The sequence below is a fragment of the Agelaius tricolor genome, unplaced genomic scaffold, assembly GCF_023055355.1.
Source record: "Agelaius tricolor isolate 1412-34295 unplaced genomic scaffold, bAgeTri1.0.p SCAF_3, whole genome shotgun sequence".
Lineage (NCBI taxonomy): Eukaryota > Metazoa > Chordata > Aves > Passeriformes > Icteridae > Agelaius > Agelaius tricolor.
Genome location: NW_027269263.1, coordinates 8,679,474 through 8,699,444, shown reverse-complemented (window position 1 = coordinate 8,699,444; position 19,971 = coordinate 8,679,474). Strand labels below are relative to the sequence as shown.

Genomic DNA, 19,971 nt, shown 5'->3' with positions numbered 1-19,971 from the left:
GTTAAAATAGTCTTTATAATAATCTTTAGCCTTTTGAAGAAATTTATTTTAATGGCAGAAAATAAGGGAGAGATGCCCTGTATTTAAAAATGCTCATTGCTCAAAAAAGAAGGGTAAAACAGGTAAACATTATTTAGAATATTTTGGGTCTTTTTAATGAAAGCCTGAAATAAATAAGGAAAAAAAAATAGGGGTCTACTATAAAAATAGTAGAGGAGAAGGATATATTGGATGCAGGAGAAAAGTTATGAAAATTTACCAAATGGCTACTTCTTCTATACATTCAGTGCCCAGAATGGCTGCCAGGTTTTGGCAGGAAGTCATGATATGGTCTGGTTTTGGAAAATGAATGATAAACACTAATGGAGTTCAAGTCTCAAATGAAACAATAGGCTGGGCAATTGGGGTCTTGCATCTGGTGTCTTAGAGCAAAACTTTTGCTTAGATCAATCCCTGGGTGTGTAAATACCAAAGTAATAGTTTTTCACATTTAAATATTCATTGTTCAATGTAGAAGCTGGGACATTTTACCACTAATGCATTCATCAAACCTACCTGCTCCAATCTTTGACCACTATTTTTCAAATATTAATTGTAGTGTCACCACTGTGGTCCTGTCCAAACAGGGAATTATTCTAGGGGAGCTCCTACTCCAAAATATGTCACAGGATTTGAAATATGTGAGGAGAAACTACTGACCATTACAATCACTCTGACCTTTAAAGTTAATTACTTCCTTTTGATCTCACTTTTGGAAGAATCAGCTATTCTTTTGCCATCAAATTAATGATTTGTGATGTTGGCAAAAGTGTGTTCTACCTCAAAGGAGAAGCCTAGTGCCTCATCCCTTGTGATGCAATGGCTCAATTAAGTAGTAAACAGTTACCAAGTTTTACTTATTTTAGTTATTTTGTCATTTTTCTCATCATTAGGTGACTAAAATGCTGAGGTTTGGTGTGGTTTTTCTTAGAGTTGCTTTAATATTTTTGTTGAAGTGACCCGTACTACTTTCAAATTTTGATTTTTGAGTATTTTGACTCTCAAATCCAGACAATATGACTTTTCCCTCTGCTCTCTGTGGTTCCTAGATGGTCACAGACAGTGGAAGAATTCGGGCAGAATCATACCCAGACAGCAGCTGCCTGGTCATTGATGCAGCTGAGAGGGAGGATTCAGGTCCTTTCAGAATCACCTTAAAGAATGAGGCTGGAGAGGACACAGCTCTAATCAACATCAAAGTGGTTGGTAAGTCGTGTGAAACAGAGCTCATGAGCCATGTCACTGGGGTAGAGTCTCAGGAAACTTCCATTTTCCTATTTTTCCCCATTGCCAGGCGTGGAATTGGGATGCAAGGGTACTGAGGCTGGGTGTTACTGAAGGAAGAAGGAGCTTGGAAGGGATTCAAGTAGGAGTTGATTATTGCTGCTGCCAGGGGCCAGACGTCTCTGATTGCCTCAGGCTGTCCCTATCACTCCTGGCTCTCCCCTCTCCCTGGGGCTGTGGGCTCTGTCTTGGCACAGGCCCTTGAAAGCCTGTCAAGGGTCTCCACTGTGAAGGAGACCTTGGCATTCATCCATTCCTGACCACCAGCCAGGATCCACTAAATTTCTTCTTCCCCGCTCTCCCTCCTCATCAGGAAATCCTTTTGCACCTCAAAAACTATTTAGATTTGTTTCTTATTTGACATCTTTAATTTCAGCCTATGCAAAAAGAAGAAAGATTTTTCTTTTTAATAATATTTACTTTGTTTACAACAGATGTTCCTGATCCTCCTCAGGCACCAAATGTGACTGAGGTGGGTGAAGACTGGTGTATTATGACCTGGGAACCTCCAGCAAATGATGGTGGATCACCCATTTTAGGTACACACTTTTTTGTTTTGGGGGTGACTCTCTAATACAGACAAAAGAAGCAAACACCAAATAGTGGATGCAGCAGGATCAGAGTTCAGCTCAGGCCCTGGAAAGGGGTGCTGGGAATATCCAGTAGCTAGAATGTCCTGCCTGTTCTGACTTTAGCAAATACCTGTTTTTCTAATGCTTTGAGATTTGTCATTTTCTATCTTGTTACATTTTTATGTCCCCTACTTGAAAGACAACCTCTTATAGAACCAAACTCGGCATTGTTATTAGCCTGTTTGTGTTAGAAGGAAATTTCAGAAACAGTTTACTGAGGAAAATGGAATATCTTTTAATACACCAAACCAAGAAGAAAGCCAGAGGGGCCCAGAGGTCAGTAGAACCAGGCCCTTTTCACTCTGAACTAAACACAGCAGCCTTCTAAGTCCAAAAAAAGCTCATATATGGCATGAAAGCAAATAGGTGACTCTCAGATAGCTTGCAATGAAGCAAATTATCACTCTGAAGCTAGAAGGGAATATTGAGGTGTATCCAGGTTAAAAATTGTCACTGGGCAGTCAAAAAATAGACCTTTTATTACCGACCTTTGTGCCATCACTTATTATGATAAAATCTTTTCTGGTTAAAAGGATATTTCATTGAGAGGAAAAAGAAACAAAGCTCCAGGTGGATGAGGCTGAATTTTGAACTGTGCAAGGAAACAACTTTTGAGCCAAAGAAAATGATTGAAGGTGTTGCTTATGAGGTCCGTGTGTTTGCTGTCAATGCCATTGGCATGTCCAAGCCAAGCATGCCTTCCAAGTCCTTTGTTCCTTTAGGTAAGTAACCAAAAGCAGAGATAGGTATGCATTTAGAACATAACCATTCACATGTCATTAAAATCACCTAATTATATAATTCTTTATTAGTGTGACAGCTAGGAGACTTTGTCAATCCCACAGTGACAGGGTAACCCAGTGGCCTTTTCATATAAAGAAACAGATTTTCAAACTATGGTGACAACCACAAGTCCCTGTAAAAGAAAGGTGTCTTGTTCTGTAGATCAGCAAAGGTTCCCCCCTTGCTCAGCAGCACCCCCAGAATGCAGAGGAAGAGGAAGGAGGGGGTGTTACAGCTCCAGCATGCTCCCTTCTTGCCAGAATGTCCCTGCTGAGGCAGAATACACTGCTCCCAACTTGAATACACTGCTCCCAACTTCTCTGCTCTACCAGCCACAGCTGCTTGTCCTTCTCTCTCCTCAGCAGGAGGAATTTATCTCTGGGTCAGGCTATGAGCATATATGGGATGAGGTAGCTGCTTTCTCCTAGTGTGGTCCTAACTGGGGAACACATGCCAGGGATGATGGATGTCACCCTGATTTTTTAAGATTTTCTAAGCCTTCTGATGTTTAGGTTCTTGTAGCAAACTTTCTCACACACTTTCTGTAAATAACTTATTGTTTTGCATTCTTTTATGGAGGAGAAGAAATTTGATGGACTGCTGGTTTGTCCAGTGTCATTGGAGAGGTGGCACTGTCACCCTCCAATCCACTGTCACTTTTGGAAAACTATAAATGTTGGAGTCAGATAATAAACTTCCCTTCTTCTTCACCTTGAGAGCAGCAGTGTATGCATTTGTGCTGTTTCGCGTCCCATAGTGACAGATGGGAAATCATCCTGGAAGGCAGGATAGCCTGTCACCTGTGATGCTAAACTAGAGAAACACAGACCATAAACTTAAACCTTTCTGGTAACACAGTGTTCTGCCTTCTCCCTGCTTGCTGCAGCTGTCACCAGCCCCCCAACTCTGCTGGCAGTGGACAGTGTGACCGACACCTCGGTGACAATGAAGTGGAGGCCCCCGGACCAGATTGGGGCGGCAGGGCTGGACGGCTATGTGGTGGAATACTGCTTTGAAGGAAGTAAGTGACAGCACCTGGGGTACCTGACTCACAGGGAACGTGGGTGAGACTTTCTCCATTTTTTCTCTACAGATATCAGGTGCTCTGGCTGTCAGGCAGAGACTAATCAGGCAGAAAACCTCAAGGAGCAGGGTTTTGTTCAGGCTTCCTTTGGTTTGTATTCCAGATGCCACCCACTGACTGTGGTTCGACATATCTTACTCTTTATTTGAAATCCAAAAGAAAAGCCATATAATCTGTTGTAATGTACCAAGTACCTTGCTAATAACTCCCCTCTTTCAGATGCTAAATGAGAGTTAGGGCACTAAAGAGTTCATTGGTGGATGAAGGCATAGGAAATAACAGTTACAACTGTGGCCCAAAATATGTTCAGGTTGGCTGGGTTTTAGGGACAGGAGGTCCTCATTGTGGTAATCCCTATGTTGACATATGACTGACTTCAAGTGCCAGCTGCCAACACTGAGAACAGCCTCTCCAATAATTCCTGCAGAAGTCATCTAGGCATGCAAAGTCCATGTCTAGATATTTAATTTCTCCAACATTTCAGTGCAGTTTTAGGGATCTTTAACTATGTCAATCTGAGACAAAAATATATAAGAACTGAAGGAGGAAGATAAAAGAGTGAATTAAGTTTTGAGAGTAAAATAAGAAGGAACAGGGATATATAAATTATATTTTTCAAGAGTCTTTTGGTGATCAAGCAGCAGAAACTCAGAAATTTTCCAGCAGATTTTCAAATGAAGCCTATTTTCAAAAAGTCAAGTCCACCAGCACCCGGGTAAGTATCAAATATCCTGGAGTGGTGTGTGCCATACCCAGCCTCTGTGGACCAACAACCCCACCAGCAGCAATGTTGAGGAAGTGGATGAAGGGCACACAGTTATCTTCAGCTCCACTGCTGTTGCTCTTAACTGTGTTGTAAATCAAGCGAGGGATTGAACACCTTTTATTCACAAAGGCATTTATTTCAATGAAAGCTTTCCATGAACACAGTCCATAGCCTGGAGACAAGAGGGAGAGGACAGAACGTGTCATTCATGCTGTCACATGTTTCAGATTCAGAAAATCCAGGAAAACACTAGGTCATAAACGTGGCCGGGTGCCACGGCATCAGAGTACACTCAGCCCTCTCTCAGGAGAGGGGGAGAGGCTGTGAAGAACCACCCCTGGCTTTTCTCAGGAGCACTCAGCATCTGGTAGTATTGAGATGAATATCTTTAAGGAGCAGGACTGCAAGGAGCTCCGAGACCCGGAGGAGAATACCTGAAGGCAGACACAGCTGGAATGGTAGGAAGGGTTTTCCTTGTATTTTGGGAGGGAGCTGTGGGAACAGCTCAGAGTGAGTAAGCATGCAGTCTTCCATCAAGGCACAGTGTTCTGACTTTGTTTTCACTGCACAGGGCAGGTGTAGGGGAATATTAAGGGGACTGTCAATGTGAGGACTTCAGTGTATGCTGTATATTATGCTCTGTGTAGCATTGGGTAGAATGGAAGGGAAAAGTTAAAAGTGCTTGACATTAGAGAATGTGATATCTAAATCAAGTGATAAGAGAGGATGAGAAATACAGACAGGTTAATTCAAAGTATGGCTTTGAAAAGGAATCTTCTAAATCTGTCTTTAAAGGGCTGTTAGACAGAAGAACATCGTATACCTGTTAATGGAACAAATTCTTTACTTTTTTTTCCAGATAGGTTTTAAAAATATGAAGATACAACAAAATGGCAGCCAAGTCTGTCATTTTACTGTTACCCACCTCAGTTAAAATACAATGGGTACAATGTATTTTACATAGTTTTGAGTGTTTATGTATATCTATATATACCTCCTATATATGCATATACATCTATATATACACAATTGACATTATGTATATATGTTATGAAATGCTTAGGAAGAAGCAAGATAAGTAGAAAATGCCAATTTTAAAATGCCAATTTTAAAATACCAATTTTAAAAGTCATGTTATTGGATTCATTTTTTTTCTCTCTCTTCATTTGTTTTTTCCTTTCTTGCAATATCTTAGTGCCTCTTTTTTCTCAGCCCTGTTCTGCCTCAAACTAATTTTTCTGTAATGTTTAATAACTCTTTTTAATTTCAAGATACTTTTTATGACTGTCTATATTCATTCTGCTTCTTTTTTCTCTTAGTTATCTGTCTGTAAACCCATCTGTATTTACATTCTCCATTCTTTCATTGTTGTCACTGAAGTAGTTTTCAAGAGGCTTTTTAGAGTCTTCCTTAACATAGCAATCATTAGGAGAAATCACAAGCTGACAATAGGAAGACAAAAAAAAAATATATAAGGATAATTTAGAAGAATAACGTATCATAAACATTGGCTTGGCTTTGCAAAACTGGTATTCCCCTTTAGTCAGAACCACATAACTTGATCAACATGGTGGATTCTTGGAGTCCTTAACTAATGTTACTGAAGTACTGGAGTCTCATCATGAGTATCCTGACCCAGCTTTGCATAGGAGTGAATAACATGAATATAGAATATATATGTATATATAGAGAGAGAGAGAACTCCCCAGGCCTAGTTTGCAATATCAAACTTTGGCCCTCTTGCTGTGGAGATGAGGAGCAGACCAAATCCTGTTGACACAGGAGAAGGCAGTCCCTAGCAAAGTGTGCTGCTGACTGGTTCTTGTGGGGCATTTGGAGGGCAGCCTGGGGAGCACAGCCTGAGTGCTCCTCGTCACAATATGTTTATCTGCTTGAACAGGCTGTTGTACCTGCAGATGATCTGTTTTTATAGCCAGTAAATAAATGCTTCAGAGAGTTTCTGTTGGCTGAGACCTTTGCCAGTGTACTCATCCAGGACCATGCAAAAATACTAGAATAGTATTGCTTTTATCCTGAAAATAGCCAGCTCCAGGATTACAGGAAATCCAAGGCAGTGATAACTTTGTTCAGGAAATAAAGCCTTAGGGTTTACATCATATCTGTCATCATCCATGGGTCTGGTCTTCTTTAATCTTCTATCTATGTTACCTTTAGCTAAATGTGTTCTCTTCCTCTGTTTCCTCCAAGTCTTTTTCCAAGACCTCTTTTTTTCTGTCTCTCTTCCTCAGAATTTATCTCTGATTTTCTTATCTCTTCTACGATGTGTTTTCTTCTCCTTCTACACTTTCTCTCATCATCATTTTGTTTCATTTCTCTCTTCCAAGTGTTCCTTTTGTCTCTTTCTTTTCATATTTCTAGGGCTATTCTGGGGCCCAAAAAACTCATAGAACTTTATATCCTCCTCTTCTTTCATCCTTTATCTTTCCTGTGGGCATCACATATAATTGCTCTGTGATCTGGATGCCCTCTTTCCATCTCTTTTCTCCCTGCAGTCTCCCTAAATATGGGTTCTCTAAATCTGTAAAGCCCAGCATCTATCTTTGCATACTTACTAACAGGAATTGCTAACCACTGACATAATGCTCCATCTGTGTGAAAGTGGGTGTCTCTGATTAATTTTAAAGATGGATTCTCTCAAGGTATATCGACAGATCAGTCTGAGGAATTGGGGGAGCCACCTTTTAACCTGGAAGGTACAGTATTCCACAAAGGATATAAGTCCTCTTTAATGAAAGAAAATCTATCTTCATAAAAGTAAAGATAAATTCCTGACGGTGAATTTTAGGGGCAACAGTCTATGGAATTTTCTGTAACATAGGTGCAAGGGGAGGGGGAGATACTTGGGAAACAGTCATTGATTGAAATCCTTTTCTGCTTGAAGCTTGAAGGAAAACTTAATTCCTAAAAGCAAGACACTCAGTCATGAAAATGTGCCACAGCACTGTGGTCTGGTTCTGCAGGGCTCTCAGTTCATAAGAGTTCTCTGTCTTCTGTGCCCATTTCATAGTGCTAGCTTTACATGGTGTGGGAAGCATTGATCCTGACTTGCTGGTTCATAAACCAGGCTCCTGTGCCCAGGTGCCAGCAGTGTCAGGGCAGTCTGTGCTGGGAGGACAGGGTGGATAATAAAGTATGGTTTGTAATGGAAGCTGTTAGAAAAGACTGTACTCTTCTCATCACTCCATCAATTTCGTGCGACCACCTGGGGCTAGGATTAAAAATCCCAGAATGCTGTAATTATGTGAATAATTCTGACACAGCCTTCCTTTTATTGAAGGCATAAGGAGAGATGGCATTTCATTGCAATGTGTAAATATTCTGTGTTTCTTTTATTTCTCAGTTATACTTTCAAGGGTACTCATTACTGGTTGAAATTAATTGCAAAACCCATTTCTCTTCAAGGAAGCTATTAAAGCAATGATGAGTGCTTTTTGAAGTACATTCTTTTCCCCCCCTTGTTTTATTCCAGCTGAATTTAAAAATCTAACCATTTTCCTCACTGGTACACTTAAATTATAGCCATATTCTAATAAGATTTGTATAATTATATAAATATATACAAATATATGAATATACAAATACCTAATCAGCAGAAAATCTTTAGGGTTTGAAACATTCTTCCTACATATGAAAATGAATCTGCATTGTGTTACAGCATAATTAGAAAAACAAAATAGAAAAACAAAATTATTCATTGGAATCTAACAAGGTTATTACTGTTCTGTAATTTTCTCATCCATGCTGGGGATGTATTTATAATTCTCTGTTCTTTGGATTTTTCCTCATCCCCTCACTTCCCTAAACCAGCCGATGAATGGATCGTGGCTAACCCAGAGCTGACAGACAAAACAAAGTTTACCATCAATGGCCTTCCAACTGGCTCGAAAATCCTTGTGAGAGTAAAAGCTGTGAATGCTGCTGGTGAAAGTGAGCCCAAGTACCACCCACAGCCTATTTTAGTCAAGGAAGTGATAGGTAAGATCCTGCTGCCTACACTTACCCACAAATACACCCTGTTTCCATACTAACACCTGGGTTTTTTTAAGGCTAATATTTACTTGTTATTGTTAACTGATGATATGGCCTTACAAAGCCATTGTGTGGTGGCTAGAAATCATGAAAACATCTTTGAATAATTCATAATTTTGTTTCATTTCTGAGCCTTTATTTTTCAGTTTTTCAGGGCATCTTTTTCTGCAGAACTTGATCCTGATGGTATTTTTTTAAGTTCCTCTAAGCTTCCCTCTAGTCCTACCATCATAGCATTTGGTGTTATAAAAGCTGATGGTGTCCTGAATGCAACACTGGGGTACCAAGAAATTTAAGACACCTCATTCATTTGTCACTTCTGGGAATTTTAGACCACACTGTCTCCTTTTTATACTGATGCACACTAGTGCTGCCTTGGTTAGAAAGGAAGATAAGTGCTTAACACAAGCTTTTGTTTTGTTCAGAACCTCCAAAGATTCGTCTACCAAGACACTTAAAACAAACCTATACTCGAAGAGTTGGAGAAACTGTGAATCTTGTTATTCCTTTCCAGGTAAGAACTAAAAATACTGACAGAAAAATTATTTTTCCTTTTTTTTTTTCCTTTTTTTTTTAATACTTCTTCTTTTTGACTGATTTCTCTGTAACTTTGGCCAGTCAGGTACCTCAAGCACATGTGGAAGTACTCTGAAGTACAGAGGTGCCTGAAAGTTTTTGGTCCAACAACTCAAACAAATTATGTTCAGCCAAGTAATGAATTGGGTAACTCAGACAGACTGATTGCTCATCTGTCATCCAAAGGACACTCACAAATCTTCACAGTAGACATTGCACACGAGACAATTGCACAATGCAAAGGGGTTGCACTGGAAGCAGTTAAATATGGGTATCAAGAGTGGAGCAGTAGCATTTAATAACTTCCTTGTCATGAGAGAGGAAAAGTGAGGGGAAGAGCAGGCAGACTGCAGCTGTTAAATCCTTGAGATCACAACTGTAATATGACTATTTCTAAAATACGTAACCAGTTTTTCCACAGCATCATGTTAACCTTCATTCCCATATCTTTTAAACAGCACCAGCCTCTCTCCTTGCAGGGTCCTTCTTCTGAATAAAAGAATTATGGTAGAATTCATTTCTATTTCATGTCTGCACATTTCAAGACACTGGATGGGCATAACTCAGCTTCACAGAGGCTCTTAAAAGCCTCACAAAAGCTTGATCAGCACTACACTGCAAGATATACTTCTCTTGAGAAATTAAAGGAATATTTTATGGTTATTCTCTAAGATAAGGTGTTCAAAATGGTGTGAGATTACCTTTTTCAGACAGCACCTGCAAACTGTTGCCTGTGGAAGGCAAATCCCACAGCAAAGCAGGTGAAATTCACTCTACTTTAAGCACCTCTATTGGGCACTTAGACACACAAAAACGGCACACAAAAGAGATCAATCCAGCCTTCCTAGCAGCCATTACAGCTTCCTTTGTAATGAAAGAAGAGAGTTTAGAATCCCTGGAGGTTGAATCTATTACTTTCCTCTTTCACTGGCAATGTAGAGAATGTAAGCATTTCCAGAGAGTGAAACACTTTGTTCTATATTTTCTGTGGGTTACTTTTTCTCCCTTTTCTTTCAGAAAACTGGAAATTATTTGTCAATTTAGCCAGAGAGATAATCATCCAATATAGTGAGAAATTGCAAATATTTTCAGTCTCCTGAGGAAAAAAAAAAAAAGGAAAGAAAATTACATTTTAGGTGAATTGGTATGATTGCATCTCTAAATGGTGTATAATTTTAAAAATAACTCTGTTCTTTCAGTGTCACAGACATCTTTTATGAAAAATCCTTTCCTTAGGATTTTTCCTCCTGAGAAGCTGAGAGGCCTCAGGAACAAAATGTAAACAATGGTTATCTGCTGCTGTGGAATGCAACAGGTGGATCTGTGCTTGGCATCATGTGGTTGTTTGTAATTAATGGCCAATCACAGCCCAGCTGGCTCAAACAGACAGTCCAAGCCACAAGCCTTTGTTATCATTCTTTCTTTTTCTATTCTTAGCTAGCCTTCTGATGAAATCCTTTCTTCTATTCCTTTAGTATAGTTTTAATGTAATATATATCATAAAATAATAAATCAAGCCTTCTGAAACTTGGAGTCAAACCCTCATCTCTTCCCTCATCCTTGCACCCCTGTGAACACTGTCACATTTCAGGACAGTTTTTACTTCCTGTTTGGGGAAAAAACTGGAATTAAACTTGTTTCCTTCTCTTCCCTTTTCTCTCAAAAAAAAAAAAAAAAAATCATAAAAAAATTGTTTCCTGGCTCTCTGCAGGGCAAACCAAGGGCGAAAGTATCGTGGGAGAAGAACGGTTCCCCAATCGACAAGAACGACATCAACATCCGCAACACGGAGCAGGACACCATCATCTTCATCAGGAAGGCAGAGCGGGGCCACTCCGGAGAGTATGACATGAAAGTGGAGGTGGAGAACCTGGTGGACAAAGCCACCATAGACATTCAGATCGTTGGTATGTTTGGAGAAATGGAAAGAGATCCAGCTGCTCCAAGGCTCCAAGGAAAATGGGAATGCTGCCATCTTTCTTGGCAGTGATTTCTCTCCATGTTCAATTATTTGGCTGTAGATTTGGGGTCTCTCAAGAAATCTCCCTACACCATAGAGTTGTTGGAATGTGTCAGTCTCTTTTTTTTCTCTGTTAAGCCCCTCAGGTTCTTGTCTAGCCAAGATGCAAGATTTTTCCTGTTGAGTGGTACCCGTAGATAGTAATGGTAGCAAATTCATAGTAAGTTTGTCACAAATGCAGTGTGGAAGAAATCCTAAATGCTGAAAGTAGGAAAGACAGGCAGGAAAACATATTTATTTTTTCATTTTTACCATCCATTCCAATATATAAGAGGCAAAACTGGCAGCACAACTTTATTAAATTTATTGTAATTCTGACATGCCTTCACTTTGAAAAGTTTTATTTTGCAACCACATCTTTCTTTTGACTATTTTTTTGTAAGAAAGGGAGAGAAATCAGACTAATTGGAAGATGTGTGTGGGGAAAAGATAGAGAAAGCAAACAGCAGAATATGTCATATTTTTGTTGCAGATCGCCCGGGCCCACCAGAGGTTGTGACTATTGAGGATGTCTGGGGAGAGAATGTGAATTTATCATGGAAGCCACCAAAAGATGATGGCAATGCTGCCATTACTGGGTACACTATTCAAAAAGCAGATAAGAAGAGTATGGTAAGTAATAAGGAGATGTTTAAAAGCTGGATGTACTCATGAATTCTCCCTTTTAAAAACAAAAAGCTTTTCATGCTTAAAAGTATGTAGGTGGACAAAGCACTGATTTATTAGCATTTGAAAAATCTCTACAGGGCCCTCTAAAAGTTCTAAAAGTCTTTTTCACTAAGCCTAGAAGTGGAAATATTTTCAAATTATTCCAAAGAGGAGGACTAAAAATGGGAAGGATAGGTGGATTTGAGAGAAGTAATTCTGCATTTTTACTTTGCCTCAGGAGAGAAAATAAAACCTTAAAATATCAATTCTGAATTCAGTATGCTGCTGCCAGAACAAAAGTGTTCCATTGCTGCTGTTTTCAAACCTGCAATGTCCCACTGTGTAAGTCATTGCCACTGCTTACTACCCATGGCAAAACAGTACACAGATATTTCTGTAACCACTCTGAGATTTACTGATGAAAACTGCAATACAGAAATATTTATTATTTTCATTAAACTAACAAAAATTTTAACAAAAAAAAAATTAAACTGTACTAACAAAAGTACAGCACTTTCTTGAAAGACAGATTCAGTAGTCAGATTCTCAGATTTAACATTTACTGCAAATTTAAACACTGGAAATCTAGGGCAATATTTAGGGAGCTGCCTTCTCCAAGAAAATCTTTTCCTCTCCTATCCTCCACATTAATATGTTGATCTCCATCATAGTCTGATCAATTCATTCTTCCTATGTCTCTATTATCCTTCCCATGCTTCTCTTTTTTTTTTTTCCCTCCTTCTCTTGAGACTGTAAGAAGATATGGTCTCTGGTACAGTGACCAGAACAATGATGTCCCCTCTAAATTACTGTGATAAGGAAAAAGTAACAACAGCAAGCAACACTTAGGGTTCAGTGTGAAATGCATCATTCAGGTCACTTTCCTCACTGTATCTGTGGTGGTGCATTTTGCAATTCTGGCACAGCTGGTCTTCTACAAAAAACTGTTTTCCCAAAGGAACTTTGGCTCTTAAAGCTGACCAAATATGAATGCAAACTGTGGTACAGGGAACTCAGCACAAGTTCATCTTTAGAAAAGCAAGAAAACTATTTAGGGCAGAATAAAGAAAAGCAAAAACATTGCTGTGGTCATATTGCACTTTATATTAATTGCATTTTTAGCATTAACCTCCTTCATCTCAGATTGTTGTTTAGGTATTGTGTAATAGGACAGAACTCACACATCCTGTTACTGCTGCAAGACTAAAGCACTAAAACCCACTTGCCCATCTTGGCCTTTGGATATCAGAGGACCACAAGCATAGAAGTAGATTTCTCATGAACACTCAGCCTGTGACAGAGAGGGCAGATTAGTGCACTGGCCTCTTGTGAGTGCATGTTACTGCAGAACAGCACATGCTACTGCCTTCCCCACAGGAATGCAGTTTTGTTATCTGCAACTGTACTTCCTCTGTCAGCAGTGTGGATTAGGAATGAGGGAGCCTGCCTTGCTCACACAACACAACATTTGTAAGCCTGCAGTTCCTAAAATGAACCCTTCCAGCTGCCAGTGTAACAATTCAGTAGGGTTTGGCCTTCACTGCTCAGCAGAGAGCTCCGCTGCACTGCCATCGAAATCACTCATTTCACTATTAATTACTGTTAGCTGCATTCTCTTCAAAGAAGAACGTGCTCCCAGAAGCTTGATGATCCTTCCAGTGGATGTCTGGGTGGTGAAGGGTGCTGGGGAGAGCTCACCCTGTGTGTCTGTGTGTCTGTCCTTTCAGGAGTGGTTCACCGTGATCGAGCACTACCACCGCACCAGTGCCACCATCAATGAGCTGGTCATAGGCAACGAGTACTACTTCAGGGTCTTTGCTGAGAACATGTGTGGCCTCAGTGAGGATGCAACCATGACCAAAGAGAGTGCTCTGATTGCAAAGGATGGTTGGTTAATTATCCATGCCTCATCAAGGGGGAGGGGGGTGCTGGAAGGTGGCTTGAGGTAAAGGCCGTGTCTCTAAAGCGTTCAGAGGCACTCCCAGCCCCAGGGCCAGGTCCAACAGCAAGGGCATTTCCTATTTAGACCTCTTGGCTTGCCCAGATAGCTCATAGTCACTGTTTTTAATCAGGAGTGGGACATTTCTCCCATGATCTGACATTTTCTATGGTCTTGGATCTCAGACTCACATCACCACTGGCACATATGCATTGACAAGAGCTGGAGAGGAGTAAAGCAGCTGCTCTGTTAGAAGCAGTGGGTCACTGCCCTCCTCTGGAGACTTGGCATCAGCTGTGCAGGCATTCCCTCCACTTCAGGCAGGATGCAACAGAAAAGCATAGCCCTGCTTCACATTTCTTGAAGGTGGGGCTAGGCAAAATCTGGTTCTGCAGTCAAAAATCCTGACGTTTCAGAAGATGCCAGTTGGAAACTGCACTGTAAGCTTAAAAACCACAAAACTTTCCTATGGAAAGGAAATTCTAAAAACAAATAGCTTACAGGATGAAAATCAAAGCAGCTTGCCTGAAAGGAAGGAATACATGACTGCCATGATGCAGAGGACAGACAACCTGTACAACCCACACAGCCATGCTGAAAGACTCTGGAGTCATGAACAAGAGACAAGAGAATGGCTCTAGAAATTCTTTTTCAGCACTGCTTTACTTTCCCTTCTCATGAGAGCAAGTATCAGGCCTAAGCTGCACAGAAGTCAGTATGAGAGCTTGGATCAGCTTTCAGTGAAGCAAAGTTGCACAATGATACCTGTGCACAGGAATAGATGTCTGTCTGTCTGGCCACTTTAAAGGCCAGCTGAATGTGTGGCTGAAGAGGATTTGTTGGTGGTGATCTCCATTGCAGAGTGGAGATAAACTGGCAGTGAGAAAATACATTTTACTACCATGTTTTCCTTGTTCAGAAACTGCATCCATTCACTGCAGTGTCAGTGCACACTGTTTGAAGCAGAAAGAAAAATGGATTTTCAGACACAGGGACAGTTTATAATCAGAACAAACTGCAAAAAATAATTGGCAGCAGAGTGAACAAGGCTTGCCAAAGACAGGCATACTGCAGTATATGGAGGATATATATGTACAGGATCCATCCTGCTCTGTAGCATGCAGGGCATGCAGGCACAGACACAGAATGAAACTATTTTGCTTTGTACCACCTGCACAGGAAACAAAGAAAAGGTCTCAGACATCAATGCCATAGCATAATCAGGGAGGTGGATAGCATAACAGCATAATGTGCTGGGGGTGTGCAGACCCACCTCCAGCCTCCCCTGCTAGTGCAGCCACTGGAGTCACACTGTACCTAAAGCAGTGCAGATCAGAACTGACTCTCTGTAGCCATTTAATGCACTTGGGTGTTTAGCTACCTGCCAAGGCTCTTTCTATGAACGTTTAATTTTCCCTTCACAGGTAAAGTGTACAAATACCCAGTGTACGATGACTTTGACTTCAGCGAGCGGCCGCTGTTCACGCAGCCCCTGGTGAACACGTTTGCTGTCGCTGGCTACAATGCCACCCTGAACTGCAGCGTCAGGGGCAACCCCAAGGTACAGCACAGCTCTGACAGCAGCACTGAAAACACCAGAGAGCTTATTCTGACAGTGAAAATTACATGCAGCTTTTACCATTTAACTCATGAGCCAGGCTGAAGGCAAAGAGACCGGTGTGGGTTCTAAAGAATGCAAAAATAAAGGAGCTGCTTGCCTGTGCTACAGGCACTACAATAGTTAATGACAGAAAACTCAGTGAAGGGGCAGAATCTCAGGAAAAGGTTGGGCTTGGCTGGGACTCTCCCTGACAACAGCTGTACAGTTAATATAGCAGTAAAACTTGTTACTAAAAGCCATAATTATTCTATAAAGAGCTAATTATTCTCCAAGTAAGCACACTGCAGGAATGCTCTGGGTGCTATGTTGTTTCTAAGACCCACTGCACAACGTGTCTTGCACTTTCTTTTGAATTGTGTCTTTTTGAGATCTTTTTTTTTAGTGTGAGAAACTGAACTGGACTAGTAAAATGAGAAATTCAGTGTGCTCTTCACCCTTCACCTTCACAGTTTCTGACTGTGTAAATTACGGTGGAAAAATATGTTTTTCCTATTGACTTAAAGTAATTGGATGTCAAAAGCTAATCATCAGATGTTTGCTATCATTACACAGTTCTTGTATTGATAACAGGCTTGTACTTACGACTTTATTTAGGTGATAAGAGCTGCACTGAAAAAAAAGTGTTAAAATCTAGATGATGCAGCCAATGCTTATCTTTAAGATTTGCAGTTTCCTTTCTATCACTACTTAATCTATTTTTAATCATTTCTTGATTACTCAGCTTTCACTGAACACCACAAAATAGGGGATAAAATATTTCAGTTCACAGCTTTGTGCATTTGGGCTTTCTTTTTTTTTTTTTTTTTTTTTGTTGCTGTTTGGTTGCTTGGTTGTTGTCGTTGTTGTTTTTCCTTACCACAGCCCAAAATAACGTGGATGAAAAACAAAGTGCTGATAATGAATGACCCGAGGTACAGGATGTTCAGCAACCAAGGTGTGTGCACCTTGGAGATCCGCAAGCCCAGCCCCTACGACGGAGGCACCTACACCTGCCGGGCAGTCAATGAGCTGGGAGAGGCAGAGGTGGACTGCAAACTGGAAGTGAGAGGTAAGGGCTTCAAAACACTGCAAACACCCTCTGTGCCTCAGAACTGCCCACAGAGCTGAAAGGATGCAAGGCAAGTGCAAAAGGAAGTTCAGCTTTCCCTAGTTCAGCTATTGGTTAAATCAGTATCTCTGTTAGGACAAACTAATACCGGTTGCTTTCTTTTGTTCTGTTTCCATTAATGGAAAATTTTTGTGAATTTCAGGTAGTTTGGAATTAACTGGGATACCATGAATGGCAACAGGAGTTGGATAGGATGACTAATGAATAATCTCCGGACCGTATTTTTCAGAAAGTTACTTCCTAGGAAAAGATAGGGTCATATTTAGCTGGACTAATTCCTACCAAAGGCTTCAACTGTGGAATAAACTGTTTCTTAAAAATTTATTCTGAGGTTATAAGTAAGGAAAACTGCCTAAAGACAGCTGATAGGAAGTCTCTAACTAAGGAATTCAGAGGTCATTTAGGTGACATCATTATGGTTTTAATTATATTACTGCCATCGTGCTAGCCTATAATGAAAACCACATTTAATATTTTTATGGATTGCATTGTGTTTATTTTGCATTTTAATTTCCATTTTCTGTATTTTCTGATGTATCTTGTCCCACAGCTCATATTTGCCAGCAAGCAGACATTTCAATAAATGCTTTGTCTATGTTAAGTTGAACACTTAAATAATATAATCAAAATAAGAATAATGCATTTCTTAGTTTTTATTTTTTATTTTTAAGATACTGTCTTTAAAAGGCGATGTCCTCATCATGGAAGTAAGATTGCTTTCTCTAATCACAAGCAAATTTTCTATTTCACAGCATAACAGAAGACCTCAACACCTGAGAAAGTTACTTTCCTATTTTTTTAATACTGAAAAGCCAAGTTATGTTGCTAAGTGAACACAGCAGCTGAAGCTTAGCAAACCAGGATAGGCTCAGCATCTGCTCTAGGCAAATATAGCAAATTACTCTCAAAGAGCCAAAGACATCATTACACCTTATTTCTCTCTTCTCTTGACTTACATGTTGATTTATCACCCTCTTAAGTTTCCCAGCCTGCTTGTTCATTTAGGAGGGCTCCCCAGAGGACTGCTCACCATGCTGACGCAGAGCAGAGACCTGCGGATTTCTGACTCACTGGAAATGAATTGCAGTGTGTGTGTGTGTGTGTGTGTTTGTTTTCATATGTACAGCTTTAAACCAGTTCAGCTTTATTCCAGCAAGTCAGACTACCAAAGTCTGGATTTTTAAGATGATCAGATAGAATTGAATGTTGCCTGAATAAGATTAACAGGCTCAAGGCTCTGATGTCTATCTGGTGAACCTACAAGCTACAGTGCTGTTACTACAGATAGTAGGTTTGACTTACTAATAAGTCATGCTAGGGAGCTCTATGCCATGTAAGAGTATTTATTGTAGCAAGCTATGTTTCCTTATGCTGGCTAGAATTACTTTAGCCATCCATCTCTGACATCTTGGAGAACCTAAATTTATTGTGCCAATATAAATGCTCAGCCCCAAAAGTATCTGAACAGCCTAGGATTTCAGAGTGTGCATAATATTGGAATATTCTGGCTATGAATATTATCAGTATGCTACAATTTTCTACATTTTAGCCATTTTCTTACACTATTTTAGGTGTAAAATTAACCCCCCTAGTTCTTGCTAAATGTAATGTTCGTTTCCTGAAAATGTGATACATATAAGCACAATTAAAATAATAAAAACTTATTCTGTCCTCATAGGAGGTTTTTCATGTACTGATGTTAATTCAGCCGTACAATCTTTTGTTCTTAGGTTTTAAGTTTTGCTGAGTGAATTTAAAGTTGGAAGTTACGTGGCCTACTCAGTACAATTACACTTTTAATGGCTTTTTTTTGTAAATGTGCTTGTGTAAAAAGTCATGTAATAGATGAGTCTTTCTCATCTATACTGAAAGATAATAACATATGCAGAATTTCATTACAAAAAATACTGTTTATATCTTTCGAGTTTGTTGAAGTAGATCCCTAAATTTGGCTCTAAATCTCCCATTACAAGCACTAAAAAACTGATTCCTTATCAGCTTCACTGAGGTCAATGAAACAAATTAGATAAGATGCTGTGCTTCTTTTATCATGGAAAAAACAGCTTTGGAGAACATTTACCTTAGAAGTGAAATAAAGGTCGGTGATCGCTCTAATAATAGGTTGGTGATAGCAAAGTTGCTGTATAAGAAATTTTATTTTTAAAAGGTGTTAAGATCAACTGGGAAAAATTTCAAATGCGAATAAATACCACTATAAATATTCTAATTCTGCAGTGATCTATCATGGAGTAATTAACCCAGGAGAACCACTCAGCTTGGCGGGGGATAATCAGGTTTACAATGCGCGTACTCCTCTGGACATTCCATTTCATTCCCACCCTCTCTTTCCACATGCAAATGCCTTTTCTGCATGCTAAGTGTGTATTTCTTTGCTTTTTTAGATTCAACTAGCTAGAGTCTCATGGCATACATTGTCTATGTCACATGAGCAAAGAAGGCCAAATTAATCAAGACGATATCCAACCATGGGTAGTTAATATCAGAATTACTGAGGTTGTAGACATATTTCATAAAAGTACCTGTATCTATAAAGAATTCATTTAGTGACTGTGAATATATTTGACCACAACATTTAGATCTTTCCCACAGAAAGAAATTTGCATTTCAAATAAACCAGCTCTCAATTAGTTTGTAGAATTATTGAAAGACCAGAAGTATTATAAAGTCATTTGCTGCACATAACAGGCATTCTTTATAGCATATTACTCTTTGATTACAAATTAGTGCTCAGAATGACAATCTGTTAAATTCATGCCTGAACTTAACCTACCAATTTTAAGGATGAAATCTTGATTCAATTACTTACAAGCAGAAAATTTTACCTCATTTACTTCATTTCTTCTAGAGTTTATTTTGCATTCAAGTTTGTAGGGGTTCAGGAAATTTGACTCTTTCTGTAGAAATGCCTCTTTCCTTGCACTCTTGCCCAGATTCAGAGTATTAACAGTGCAGTTTTAAAATGACAATTATGCCCAGAAACTGGTCTGCAATGGATTATGCATCCAGACTTAGGATTTCAGTCCTAAAACACGTTAGGAGATCAGACTGGATAATGTTTCCACAGCTTTCAAACTACAGGGGTATTTTTCTTAAAAGGCTACAATAGGTAAAAAGTTCAGTGTTTTTATAGACATACACATAGATAAATGTATATATATGGGTGTTTTATAGAGTAAAAATGTTTAATTAAAGGTAAGGGCTCCTACAGGATAAATAGCATGCTTTAGTAATGTAAATATGGATATATGACAAGGTACATACTATAGTGCAGAGGTGTGTAATTAGTCTGTACTTGATTATTTTGCCTTACAGAGTTTCAACATACATATATATATGCTTCAGTGTTATGTGTGTGCCTTTTTTTTTCCCCTGGTGGAAAATACTATATATATATATATAT

The 19,971-nt window shown here is 39.5% G+C and overlaps 1 protein-coding gene across 1 annotated transcript in view; it reads left to right on the top strand.

Moving 5' to 3' along the window:
- The window catches only part of MYBPC1 (myosin binding protein C1), a 48,810-nt gene that overhangs the window by 25,830 nt on the left and 3,009 nt on the right, over positions 1–19,971 (top strand). The window contains exons 19-32 of the mRNA XM_071424312.1: positions 1,089–1,245; positions 1,758–1,862; positions 2,489–2,677; positions 3,625–3,759; positions 3,832–3,912; positions 7,234–7,302; positions 8,417–8,584; positions 9,064–9,152; positions 10,926–11,121; positions 11,707–11,846; positions 13,610–13,769; positions 15,246–15,382; positions 16,304–16,490; positions 18,786–18,844. Of these exons, the coding sequence (XP_071280413.1) occupies positions 1,089–1,245; positions 1,758–1,862; positions 2,489–2,677; positions 3,625–3,759; positions 3,832–3,912; positions 7,234–7,302; positions 8,417–8,584; positions 9,064–9,152; positions 10,926–11,121; positions 11,707–11,846; positions 13,610–13,769; positions 15,246–15,382; positions 16,304–16,490; positions 18,786–18,844 (1,872 nt within the window). The remainder of the gene's footprint in view (positions 1–1,088; positions 1,246–1,757; positions 1,863–2,488; positions 2,678–3,624; positions 3,760–3,831; positions 3,913–7,233; positions 7,303–8,416; positions 8,585–9,063; positions 9,153–10,925; positions 11,122–11,706; positions 11,847–13,609; positions 13,770–15,245; positions 15,383–16,303; positions 16,491–18,785; positions 18,845–19,971) is intronic.